The sequence below is a fragment of the Castanea sativa genome, chromosome 8, assembly GCF_040712315.1.
Source record: "Castanea sativa cultivar Marrone di Chiusa Pesio chromosome 8, ASM4071231v1".
NCBI classification, from domain to species: Eukaryota; Viridiplantae; Streptophyta; class Magnoliopsida; order Fagales; family Fagaceae; genus Castanea; species Castanea sativa.
Genome location: NC_134020.1, coordinates 49,102,419 through 49,116,210, shown reverse-complemented (window position 1 = coordinate 49,116,210; position 13,792 = coordinate 49,102,419). Strand labels below are relative to the sequence as shown.

The 13,792-nt window shown below is 34.4% G+C and overlaps 1 protein-coding gene across 2 annotated transcripts; it reads right to left on the bottom strand.

Annotated features, from left to right (window-relative positions):
* Positions 1 to 4,076: 4,076 nt before the first annotated feature.
* Positions 4,077 to 13,232, bottom strand: LOC142607688 (DEAD-box ATP-dependent RNA helicase 37-like). Of its 2 annotated transcripts, none has more exons than XM_075779277.1 (7): positions 13,026 to 13,232; positions 11,727 to 12,617; positions 11,558 to 11,641; positions 11,144 to 11,386; positions 10,546 to 10,713; positions 10,162 to 10,275; positions 4,077 to 5,259 (listed from the first exon to the last, which is right to left on the bottom strand). In XM_075779277.1, exons 2-7 carry the CDS (start codon positions 12,489 to 12,491, stop codon positions 4,765 to 4,767), a joined length of 1,869 nt encoding a protein of 622 aa, XP_075635392.1. In that variant the 5' UTR covers positions 12,492 to 12,617; positions 13,026 to 13,232; the 3' UTR covers positions 4,077 to 4,764. The 2 variants fall into 2 exon arrangements, with proteins under 2 accessions (XP_075635392.1, XP_075635391.1); XM_075779276.1 differs by having other exon boundaries at positions 13,021 to 13,157.
* Between the last annotated feature and the right edge of the window lie 560 nt (positions 13,233 to 13,792).

Here is a 13,792-nt window from a genome sequence, read left to right as displayed (position 1 = left end):
CATTTTGTAGATAAATATTAGTTTATTTCTTTTCTTTTACAAGTGTCGGGGATGTTTTTGGTTCTTTAAAGATGATCATTTTTGGAGAGTCGAGCCCAAATTCCAAATATTCAATGTACAAAGGCTAAAGGTGCTTAAGACATCTAATTGGGTGAAAATTTCTGGTATCAGACCCTCTCCATGAGCCTTAGGTGTTGCTAGTGTCCTTAGCCTTAGCAGCACACACAATTTGGACTAATATTACATGGGCTTGAGCTATGCTCAAAGCAATAAAATATAATATAATACATGAATTGGGTTCATATGGAGGTCAGGCTTGTAGAAAATTTGTAGCAAAAACGACCATCAACAAGTAAATCCATCAATGACCTGTAACAAACTAATGAAATGTTGTAATTTTCCTATAGCCTTTTTTTGACACCATTATTTCCAAATTTTCAATCCAAAAAAAAAAAAAAAAATCTTTTTCACTATATTAACAGTCAAAAAGTTGTGTTTGGGATAACTTAAAATCTCGGCATATTCAATTTTAAAAAATAGCATGGATAAAAGTATAAAAGAAAAAAAAAGTGAAGTTAAAAAAAAAAAAAGTTGTACTTAACCAAAGTAGTCAAATAAATTGAAAGATAAAGGTGAAACAAGCAGTTAAACCAAACTTTAGACTTCACCCATAAATAAGAAAGGGCCGCCATCTCAACAAGCCATGGGACCAATAAATTGGGTGGATTGACACTCGAGAATTTTCCCTTAATATCAATATATTTCAAAGCATGACTAGGTCAATCATGTATGTGAATCTGCTTATGTATGACTATAACTCAACATTCCAATGTGAACTTCAGCATAAGTAACCATCTATGTTGTTTTTCAATTTGACCTTAATACATTTCAATTGGAAATCAACCTTCCTTTTTAAAGGTCTCTAAATATGTCATCCCAAATGTTGCTTTTTGTTGACCTTTTAGCTACTTCAAACTTACCTTACTTGAATTTTTCCTTCAAATAATAGGAATTTTCCCATACTAATGACACTATCTACATTATCACTATGATAAGACATCTTTGTTCTGTTGTATAATTTTAGGGGCGTAGTTATATATATATATATATATATATATATATATATATATATATATATATATATATTTTTTTTTTTTTTTAGATTAAATTTTTACTAATTTTTTTTTTTAGAATACTAAGTATTTTAACACACATACGGAGAAAGGGAAGAAGGCCTTAAAGAAAATGACTGTGGTGCATATTCGAAAAGGCCTAACTCAATTTTTACCAATTGAGTTAACTATAATCCACAATTTTAGGTATAGTTTAAGACCCACTAAATTTGAAAACATTTTGTATCGATTTCGCTTACCACTAAATTCAAAAACATATGTTAGTAAAAACTCATATATTATTAAGAGCCATTTGTATAAAATAATTTCACATCTTATTATTTGAAAAATAAAAAACAAAAAGAACAAATATAGATATAAAATAAAACTACACTAATATTATGAGTGGACTTCCTTGTTATTTAATTGTATATTCCATTTCATCGACTTCAAAGATTAATAATAATAATACAACTTTGAACACTTAGAGCCAACACAGTGACGTGATTAAAGATTCAAAGATAGAGTACTAAGTACTTACCCGGCAAAACGTAAATAATTTCTATTGGTTAATATTCCATATATTTGATTATACTTCATAATGTCAACTTGAAAGTTGAAAAAGATGATTTTAAACATCATTGCCAAGATAGTGATGTGAACCAAATAAAATGTGCACTTTGCCCTTTTGACTCATATGCGTTTGTTAGAGCAGTAAGTGTACGTAATTATCACACTGAGTGTGGTTAGATAGTAGGAGCTTTTGCCTCAGTATCTAGAGAAGAACGGTTTGAGCGATAGTCTCAGCAAGACCTGTGTGATACACGTGACATTATCTATTGTCGTCACATGGCGTAAGGTTGATAAACCCACGTCAAAAACCCCATTTTTTATTATTCAGCAAAAAAAAAAAAAAGTGTACGTAAAATAATTAAAAAATAATATTTCATACATCTCACAAAACTGGCACCTAATATATGTAATTCGTATGTGGCTTATATAATTACGAAACCCGTATATTGTGAAAAATTATATATCTATGAAATAAATCATTATTGATCACCAAAGGGCTTTTTTTTTTAATTTTTTTTTTATTACTTATTCTACTTTCCTCTGTCCTAAAGATCAATAAGTCCCCCCACCCATAAAATAAAAATCTCTCTTTTTTTTGGCTTTTTCCGATTAGAACTGGCAACTAATTTTTGTCTCATTGTGCACGTGGTTTTGTTTTTCTCTTTTTATTTTACTTTCTAGGATGGTTGGTCTACAACTTTTGTCTTTACTACATGAGAGATTACAAGTCAATTGTTATAGGTAGTTGACTAGACAGAAGATCCGAGGTAGAACTCTTACTACCATCAACGATACTCAACATTTTCACCAATTATTATCTTTTCTTCTTTGTTGAAACTAATATTTGGATTGCTTAAAAATTCTTTTTACAATTTTTTTTTTATTTCTTAAAGAAAAAGATCGAAAGAAATTGATCAAAGGTAGCTTATTTATTTACATGTAATCATAACCTATACGTTAAAATATGACTTACAAAAGTAGAAGAAGGGGGGGACCAATCGAGCGATAGCTTGACCCAACTCCTCTGAAAACACCAGTATCGAATTAATCCCAGACACTTTTGGTTTGGGGATTTGATCATAAGACCTACCACCCACCAAACCTCTTAGAGGTAAAAATTACATTTCTTAATTCTGCTTGCACAAGTACATCTTAGTATTTTACTTATTACATGGTACAGGACTTCTAATAGGGTGACGTGTTTTCTTCAGTTATTTTAAAAGCATCGTTTGGATTATTTAATGAAATCTCAAAATCTTGCATGTAATTACTACTGTAGAATCAATAAAAATATCTTTGTACCCAAAACTATAAATAGACCAAACTTTTATAAATAACTCAAATTTAACTCAAAAATAAAGAGTTTATATTTTTTATTATTTAGAAAATGGGTCAAAAAGTCAAGCCCAAGTTTTAATTTGAATATTAATTATGTATTCGTAATTAAGCTCGTGTATAAAACTTGATTTGAATGCATAAAATTATGTGTTTATATATGTATGCATGTATAAAATAATATTTATAACTACTCAAAATTAGATTATGAAAGTTCATAAATAAATGCAAATTTATAATTTATAATTGACTAATAAAATGTAGAATTAATTTCATAGTAAATTATACATGAATTTAACGTTATAAGTTGATAATTCTAACCCTTTTCAGACCCCAAATTTTTATTCGTGGATGATAAAATAACTAGTGAACAAACTCAAGCTTGTTATTAGAATATAAAAACAAAAACAAAGTTAGAACACGTAATCTAATTTCATATTGAATACAAACTTGAGTACATATCTATTTATACCCCGCAATCAAACAAGGGCGCAAATGCATGCTCACTGCTTACTATGACAAAAAGAAATTAGGAAAAATTACATATTAAACCTTCAAAAAGTAACAAAAGCCTACAGCCTCAAAAGTGAAAAAAAAATTAAATTAAATTAGATTAAACCTCTAAGATCTTAAATTTTAACAAATTAAATCCTCCATCCATATTAAACCTCTAACACAACAACATTAAGGTTTAATTTTTTACTATTCTATGAGACTTAAAGATACAATTTATTTTTAGAGTTTAATTTGTTACTTTCGTATTTATAAGATTTCATCTGTTGCTTTTTCCTAATGGGTTTTAATTTTTCACTTTCAAAACAATATGTGCAAAGCCTGTTCGGTGAGTTCAAGACAATACCAAGGGGAAAAAAAGATAGAAAAAAGAATGCTGTCAGCTAAAGAGAAGGCAAAGCCTGTTCGGTGACTTGTGTACAAATCAGCAATGCATGTGTGCCTGCTGATAAAAGAAGACAATATTATATTTAACTTGGTAAGGGAACAGGTTTACTGCTCAGAAAATAACCATGCCACAGAAATCAAGATAGTGAGAATCAATAAGTTAAAAAGCATAATATCATATCAAGATGCAATCTCATACAATGTTTCTCTTAACATTGAACAAACTTTAACTTCCATCATTCCTAAGACAACAAATTGCATGAATACAAACCCCGGGTAATCACTCGAGTGACGCATTCACTTAACAAGAGCTTTGTATTATTTCAGTCAAAACCAAAATATTACAAAAGCCTTTGAAATACTTCACAAAGGGAAGAAGAAAAATACCAGGACCAGAGCCTCAAGAATATTACCCCAACATAATTTGGGTTGAAATGAACATGCCTATGAGAAAAACAAAGATACGCGGTCAAAAAGAAACCTTCTCCCTCTCCCACTACATATTCTACAACCCATAACCCACCCAAATTACCACCAAAGAGAAAAGAGGATAGATAAAATTTATAAAAAAAAAAAAAAAAAAAAAAAGGGCAAAGAAATCCCTAATGGGTTAGTACTTTCTCTCCAACACCTACAAACTTACATAAATTCCTGTGGCGCACCAATACCAAGCAAACATCACCAACTCCCTCATAAGTCATAAGCACTTCTAACAGTATGGAACAACAAAAGCTTAAAACACTAACAAAAAAGATGTCACGGAAACCAAAAATGACCCTATAGAAGAAGGTATAAGTTCACAACCATATTACCTAGAGACCATTACTGCTTCAGAAGTCAAAAGTTAGTCCCATGCACTGGTCACCCCAGAAGAAGCTCCATATCCTCCACCATACCCACCAGATGAAGCTCCATATCCACCACTGCTGTTGCCTCCACTATAATAATCAGAACCACCCCTATTGAAAGAGCCTTCCCTCCTAAAATCACGTCCACCAAATCTACCACCAGAACGACGGTTCCTCCCTCCACCAAAGGAAGATCGAGCTGCATACCGTGACAGCCAAGCAGGCACTTCTTGATTTGATTCTTGCATTAGCTCAGATAAAGACCGTGCCATTGATGAATTGTTTTCATTGAAGAAGGCAGTAGCTAATCCTGTTTTCCCAGCTCGCCCTGTCCGACCAATCCGGTGGACATAATCATCAATGTCGTTTGGTAGATCAAAGTTGACCACATGAGCAACATGGGGAATATCAAGACCACGTGCGGCCACATCAGTTGCAACCAAAATTGGGGTGTTCCCACTTTTAAACGACCTCAATGCCTGTTCCCTTTCCTGCAGACATGTAGGATAAAAAAAATTACAGATGAGACAATGCACATGAAACTAAAAAATTGGTCTTATACAAGTGACCAGTTGCTGAATAAAGACTCAAACATGAGGCTTCTGTAAATGGTGCTTATACTTATGTTTGAGTCTTTATTCTTCTCTTTTTTTTAACATAAAAATAAATAAATAAATAAAGAATAAAGACTCAAACATAAGTATAAGATTTAAAAGAAGCCTCAAGGAGAAGTATCTCCTGTGGGGCTCTCTCCTGTTGTCAATTGTCGAGTTCTTGACACAAGGACATAGTTTAGAAGTCAGAGTTCAAATTTTAACTTAGGAAAAACATGTCCACACAGATTGACTTATGTAACACCAGTGTTCTGCTCATTTTAAAGTATATTAATGACTATGATACCAGATGTGTACTAATTTAATCATCTAACATCACAATCTTGGAAGATCATTCGTACAACTCTCATCTTTTGTCGAGGAACCAGAAAAGCACCATGGCTCAAAGTCCAGCTCAACCAACCTGATGAACATGTTTTACACATTACAATACATGTTTTTTATATATGTAAATTGTAGTAAAGATAATCTTTTTTGATAATTTGCTGGTTATAAAGAGACGGGAGATTTGAACTTTGGACATCTCTTTGGAAACAACGGGAGGTGCCAGTTGAGCTCCAATGCTCTTGGCCGTTACCATACATGTTAAACTGATGGAATGTGGGAATAAACAGAATAAAACTAAAACTGCTCTATATATCAGCCCTTCCATTATATACAAAAAGCACAAAAACGCACTTGCCTCGCTGCCGACTTTGCTCTCTCTCTCTCTCTCTCTTCCCCATTTGGTTCCATTGAAACCACAGGAAAATCTTGTCGAAGGGGAAAAAAAATAACAAAATCAAAATGGATTAGCCTTCTTTTTTATTTTTGAAATTTATTTTTGATAACCATGCTTGGAAATGCTATTCAAAATGTAACAATACAGATTTTTGGTAAACTATTAATTTGCATTGAATTATTCACACCCTCCCCCCCCCCCCCCCAAAATAAAAGTCCGAGTAAATGCTAGCAGGAAAATTACATTAATGCTTTAATGAAACACACTTAATTTGTAGACGGTTTGGTTTAGATGAGGCTGATGATGCTGCGTTTAATTGGAAATCTTTCAGAGCTAGGAATGTGATTGCCATATAGATATATATATATATATATATATATATATATATATATATATAAACATTTACAAGTAATAAAACTTTATTAAAAGGGAAGACTACTTCCATTAAAGAGGACGAAGTAACCTAAAAAATGTGTACAAGAAACAAAAACAATAACAAAAAAAAAATTATGCACAAAAGGAAAGAGAGTCTATGACTCTATAAACAACAGGATGGATTCACTAAAAGCAATTAAATATATATATATATATATATATATATATATATTTACAAGTAATAAAACTTTATTAAAAGGGAAGACTACTTCCATTAAAGAGGACGAAGTAACCTAAAAAAATGTGTACAAGAAACAAAAACAATAACAAAAAAGAAATTATGTACAAAAGGAAAGAGAGTCTATAAACAACAGGATGGATTCACTAAAAGCAATTAAGATGTTCAAACAGTGGTATACAGGACCCAGTTAGGTCAAGCCCAAAAATTCATTGTGAAGTCTAAATTTAAATTGATCTCTGGTTCCATGGAAAGTAACATTTCATGGAGGTTTGAAGAATTCTGGAGAATTATATCTATTCAGAATGTGTATATATATATATATATATATATATATATATATATATATATATATATATATATTTTTTTTTTTTTTTTTTTTTTTTTTGGGGGGGGGGGGGGGGGGGGTGCACTATTCTAGAAATCCTGCTACAAGGATTGTAATTACGAGGAAGGAAAATTAGGGTGGTGGTGCTGGTGGTGGCTGAGTAATACTCCTCAGTCCTATGCTAATGGAGATTGAGACAATTCTTCAAATTCAAGTACAATAATTTTTTTTGAATTTGGAACTCTGGAGCAAGGATAATTTGTTCGCTTGCTATAGAAATTAGAAAAGTGAGAAATGAGTTGAAAATTGGACATTGACAGTTGATGGATCTTGAAAGATGAGGTGTTGGGTTTGCACAAGTGTGTGTGTGTTTCAGAATCTATCCCATATATAAAAAAAGGAGGATTAGCCTTTTAAATTAAACATTCCTCCTGTTGAGCCACATTGGATTGACCCTTATGGTCCTCCAGTGTTTATTTCCCCTTCTTCTTTGGCACAGTAAAATGCATCCCAAATTTTTTCCCACTTCCTCATTTATTCCCACTAACCATTTTTCTGACTCTCTCCCTTTTTGGACTCTTCCTTTCTCCATCAAATAGAATCAGCTCTCCCCCTTTATCATTATTGCCTTCAAATCTTCAACCTTAACATTTTGATAACTAGATAGTTGGGGAGGGGGATTTGAACTAGATGTTTCCATTGGAAACACCAAGTGCCAACCAATTGAGCTACAAGGCTCTTGGCTTCCACCTTGACATTGACCTCAGTTTTCTACTCTCAGGTCATTTATGACGGGGAAGGCCAAAACTATGCTGCAATTGAAGATTTTTCTTTAAATAAATTTGTAAGTTCCCATCAGGACAGTGTGTTTATGTCGGATTAGCACTCTGCAAACACTGACAGTCTTAACAGTCACCATAAATTGTCTGCTGAAGTATGGGTCGGGGTTTGATAGGCACAAAAGTACTGCATCCTTATTTTGTATTAAAAAAGACTCCCTCATTATGACTTTTGCCAAAAGATACATAGGCTCTTAGCAAACAGATTCCATTGTAATATGTTGTTCTGGTAGAAATTGAAATTCAGAAAATTAGGAGCCGTTTGGTAACCTTGTTCTAGTAATGTTGTTTATATTTTTTTAGAAATATGTGTGGGTGAAAAAGTGTTTAGAAATACGTGTAATGTTGTTTAAAAACTGAAAACATGTGTTTACCAAATGGGTCATTAGATTCTTAGTATTGTTTTAGATTTTTGCATCATTATCAAAATTAGATTTCATTGTTTTCAAATGGTTGTACCAATAGCAAAGTGAGTATATATAACATTTGTTAAACTATTGCACGGGTTAGCAACTAGTATTCCAATAAATTGCAGCTCCATGCATCTAAATGCCTCACCACTGTGAAACCCATTCCAATTGTTTCTCACATAAAAATCTCAAAAGGGGCAGAAATCTTTTCTTAGATCCAACCAATGTTAGCAAAATTTTTTTTTTTTTTTTGACATGGAACCTTAGAAAGGCCCTCCCTTTGGACCCACCCCTGGGGAGTAAACCACGATTACCAAATCCCATCCCGCTAAAATCAGGTATCCTGTAATCCAAGGGAAATCCTAGTGGGGCTCGAAACCAGGATGTTTGGGTCTATAGCTCATCCCAAGCCTCCAACCACTAGGTTGCACCCTAACAGGAGCAAAACTAAATCAATTAGATAGAATGTCCCTACTTACATTATATCTATATAGAATTAAACTGAACCTCTAACGAAAATGATTTAGCACCAGCACCACTTCACTTAGTCCAATATTAAATCACTATGATTATCCAATAATCCAATACTGATGTCACTAGGCATAACCAAGTTCCAAAAGAATCATCTTGCCAAGACAAAATAATCGTACATGCACAAACATATATGCATATTCATTTGGATCTGTTTGAACTTTAATTAGACAGAATATGATGTAGCAGTCTAACGCATAACATTGATGTTGATGAGCATGGTGACGTGGCATAAGGCCAGCCAAGCTTAAGGCCAAAATTTATCATATGCCATATGGTTATTGTAGCTATATCCACATGTACCAAGTTTGTTGTTATATTTAAAAATTGGAGGTAGTAAGAGGCACATGCACTACTTCACCTAACCCTAAACCCACCACAACCACACACAGGACAAATTTGTCATATACTCAATGCTGTTAAAAGTGCTGAGCGCACTTAAGAGCAAAGGCCTCTTGGAGCCTAGGCGCAAAGTGCAAGTGCCCGCCTGGTCAATGTGAAGCGCACGTTTGTTTTTTTTTTTTTAAATGATAATGGTCAATACAACAATCAAGTGATCAATTAATCGTATAAATTACAACAAAACATTTTATATAATTTATATAACATTTATATAATTCTCTTGTGCTCTGCAAAATATATGCAACCATGATATGTGATGGCCATGATTACAAAACATGGTTGAATCAAAATAGAAGTATAGAACAAAAAAGGCAAAGGCTAAAAAGTACTAGAATGTTATTTGATGTTATCCTTGCCTAACAAAATCAATGCAAATATGCAATGCAATCCTAATCTACATAATCATCATCCCCATTAAGCAAAAGACCATCACCATTGTCATCACAAGATTTGTAGCCCTCATCATCTTCATCTCCATCATGAGGAGCGCATTGTGAACTAGAACTTGAACCTGTTGCTTAACTTGAGCGTTTGTTTGTGTGGTTGTGGTCCAAAAGGTCTAAACTATCTAAAGAGGTAGGCTTAGGTGTATGGTAACACACCACACTATTAGTTTTTATATATTAAATCAATGGCTTATATCAAACATATTTAGATCTAATGGCTAAAAATCAAATCAGGATTTTTTTTTTTTAATTACAAAAAGCTCAAAAATGCATGCTTTGCGCTTAATAAAAAAGCTCTAAAGAGCGCACTTAATAAAAAAGCTCTAAAAAGTGCGCTTAAGGCTAAGCTTTTAAGAGGGCGCCTCGCTTTAGAGGGAAAAAGCCCCAAGGCCTGTGCGCTTTGCACTTAAGCACATTTTTAACAACACTGCATATACTCTAGAAGAAAATAGACATCCAGAACAACAGTATACATACAATAAAACAAACCTGTTGTGTTCTATCACCATGAATAGTAGTTGCAGGAAAACCATTCATACACAGCCAATGTTCCAGCGAATCAGCTCCCTTCTTAGTCTCCACAAATACTAATGTCAGAGCTTGCTGCAATTACCAGATCATGAAAGCAACAGTCAAACAACTACATATTTGGATCAATAAATTCAAACTCCTTCCTCCCTGGAAGTAAAAGGCTTATTGATTTAAAGAATAAATTGAAAATAAATAATCCAATTTAATACTGTTCACATTACATCAATAAGAAAAAGTTACCAGCCCGCACAGACCCTCTCTTCCCCCCCCCCCCCCAAAATAAATAAATAAAAAGTTAACTACAAAAAAAAAAATGCAAAAATGGTCTTTATGCAATAGTACCTTTCCCTGTGTACCATTCGCCCTCTGTGCATGAAGAAGGTCCATGAGGTGACTTCTTTTGTCAGATTCATGAACAAATTCAACTCTTTGAACAATCAAATCAGTACTTGAGCCCACTCTTCCAACAGCCAAAAATATGTAATTTGCAAGAAAATCAGAGGCCAATCTCTGCATGTCAGCCAAATTGGTAAGAGTATCACATAGATGTTTTTAAAAAAAAAAAAAAGTACATAGATTAAAATTAGTCCTATACAAATCTTCAGCAAAGCTGACATGTCCTGTTTGCATAAGATTTAATCTCAAACTACTTTCAGTCTCAATGCATATCAAGAGATGCAACATTCTATGCAAACAATGCATTATAGAAACTAGGAGCAAATGCTGAGAGCTGACTCAGCACATATTTAAAGACATAAAGAACCAAAACTGATGCGCCTCCACCCCCACCACACCTCCGTTCAGTGGGGAGGGGCAGCCCCAAGAAAAAGAAAAGATGAAAGTCATAACTCTCTAGCAGAACAAGCAGAATGGCCACAAAGTCATAAGCATTGGTTGAAAATCATACTCCCAATTGAAAAAATTCAGACAGAAAACAAACCTGTATCTCTTTTGGGAAAGTGGCACTGAACAGCATGGTCTGCCTTTCACCAGGTGGAGGCATGTCCATTTGTTCCACAATTTTCCTTATTTGAGGTTCAAAACCCATATCCAGCATTCGATCTGCCTCATCTAGAGCTAAATATCTGATCATCTGTAATGAAACTCTAGCCCTCTCCAGTAAATCTACCAATCTTCCAGGAGTTGCAACAAGAATATCAACACCTCTCTCCAGCTCCCGCAGCTGCCAAAATACAACTCATTAGGATTGCTAACTAAATACCTGAGAACAAGCTAGCATATCATAATAAGAATTTTAATGATGCGACAAGATGCAGAAATGAGGAATAATTAATAAACAACTAGCAGTCAACTATATCAGACATAGAGTACCCAAAATAAATAAACACAAAACCTGTTGGTGAATTGGTGCTCCCCCATAAGCAACGACCACCTTAACACCTGTCTGATATGAAAATTTCCTAGCTTCCTCATGTATCTGCAATTTTTAACAAGATTTTGGAATCTTATTTTAATAAAATTATGCATAGCATATCTTGAAGTAGTCATATGACTAAACTCACTTGCATTGAAAGCTCCCTAGTTGGAGAGAGAATAAGAGCAAGCGGGTACACTGTACGTGCCCCACGGGGTGGTCTCTGTACACTCTCACCCCTCATAATTCCACTGATAATTGGGAAGCAGAATGCAGCTGTCTTGCCAGAACCAGTCTGGGCACAAGCCATTAAGTCCCGTCCTCCAAGTGAGATGGGGATGGCATGCCGCTGCACAGGAGTTGGCTTCACATACTTGCACCTCCGAATATTCTGATTCAGGGCATCACCCAAATCAATCTCCGCAAATGTATTCACAGCTGGTGGCACATTATCGCCACTCGTCTCAACCGGAATGTCCTCATATGCATCAAAGTTAATGCCGCTATTCTCTTGCTCAGTAAAAGCCTCCTCTGTAGTAACATCATCATCCGCAAAGGGGTTCACTTCCCTATCTCTCCCACGGTCCCAACCACCACTTCTGCCACCCCCCCATCCACCACGGCCACCACCACCACTATACCCAGATCGACCAGAATCATTTCTAGGACCACCACTCCACCGCGAGCCACCATAACCAGGTCGATCATTATTTGAAACAGGCCCACTATAAGCAGGAGCAGGTGCATCAGAAACAGCTGGGCGATTCCGAAGATGTGGAGGGACATAGGTGCTCCGGGATGGAGGAGCTGACGCCGTACCTACAGGCCCATTGTTAGCAGAAGAAGACCCAGCAGTTGCATTCTCAGCTGCAGAGTTTGCAGCCAAATCCGCCCATGAAGTTCTCGTACTCATGACAAATTCACAGCAATTCCCACTCAACCCCAACACCCCAAATCCGAACAATTCACGGAATAATCAAAAACCCTTCCTCGAAATTCAATATCTCCACGAATTACAATCAGTAAAATTCCAAATACCCTGATCAAACAAAATTGTGAAAATCAAAACCCGCAAGTCACAATGACATACTCATCTAATAATAACGCAAAACCAAACAAATCAAAATTAAGACAAAACATAAATGGCAAATCAAAGTTTGATTTTTAAACCAAGAACAAAAAATTTGCATCCACACACAACATCTATTTCAAACCCTACCAACCAAAAATCAAGTAAATTCCCTATATACCCTTTTGCTCCTCCTTCCCTCGATTTTCTCATCAACCAAACAAAACCTAATACAAAGAAAAAAACAGCCCTGATCTACAATGGCAACGAATCACAAACACACACAAAAAATGAACCACCGCAATCTAAAGCTAAAGCAAAATAAACTTCACACACATGCACACAGACAGATAGAGAGAGATAGGAAGAAAACCCTACGAATCGAAGACGATGACAAAGTTGTGGTTATCGTTGTTGATGAAGATGAAGATGAAGATCCAGAAAACCCTAAAATTTTGCAGACACGAACGCTTTTAATACGCAACAGCACAAAAATATCTCCTTGCTTGCTTTTCTCTCTCTATATATATAAATGGAAAATGGAATATAATAATGAATATATTTTTGTGCGTACGTTTTTCTTTCTACTATTACTATTATATTACTATTAAATAAGAATGTAATTTTCATGGGACACAAATAAAATAGAATTGTTATCTGTTTTTAGAATGACTGTCAAGTGTTTTAGATGTGGTAAATTTTGAATATGGTGATAATTTGGATTACAAACGTTTTTAATCTATTGCATCCGCTCTTGATGAAAATTTTACCAGATAGATTTCTTATTATTGCATTAGTTTTATTATTAAGTGATAGATTTTTTTTTTTGTAAAAGAGAGTTTCAACCTATAATGTCCACTCTTGATGATAGCTCTTTATCATCAGACAAAGATATCAATCAGTTTTTGGTGTAGGTGAGGATTGAACCCCCATATCTCTTTTTCAACCATCAAAGATTTTACCAGTTGAGCTAGCTGGAACCCACGTTAAGTGATAAATTTGAATATGACTATTTTATGATAATTGTTAAGGGCCTGTTTAGTTGGTTAGGTTAAGTAATGTTGTTTAAGTGTTTTTGATATACGTGTGAGTGAAAAAAAATGTGTTGAAATATGTGTAAGTTTATTTAAAATGTGTGAAAATGT

Coding starts and splice junctions, on each gene's coding strand:
- LOC142607688 (XM_075779277.1), bottom strand. CDS start 12,491: ATGAGTACGAGAACTTCATGGGCGGATTTGGCTGCAAACTCTGCAGCT. Junction 11,642..11,726: donor CTAGGGAGCTTTCAATGCAA/GTGAGTTTAGTC, acceptor TAAAAATTGCAG/ATACATGAGGAAGCTAGGAA. Junction 10,714..11,143: donor CTTTCCCAAAAGAGATACAG/GTTTGTTTTCTG, acceptor GCTGACATGCAG/AGATTGGCCTCTGATTTTCT.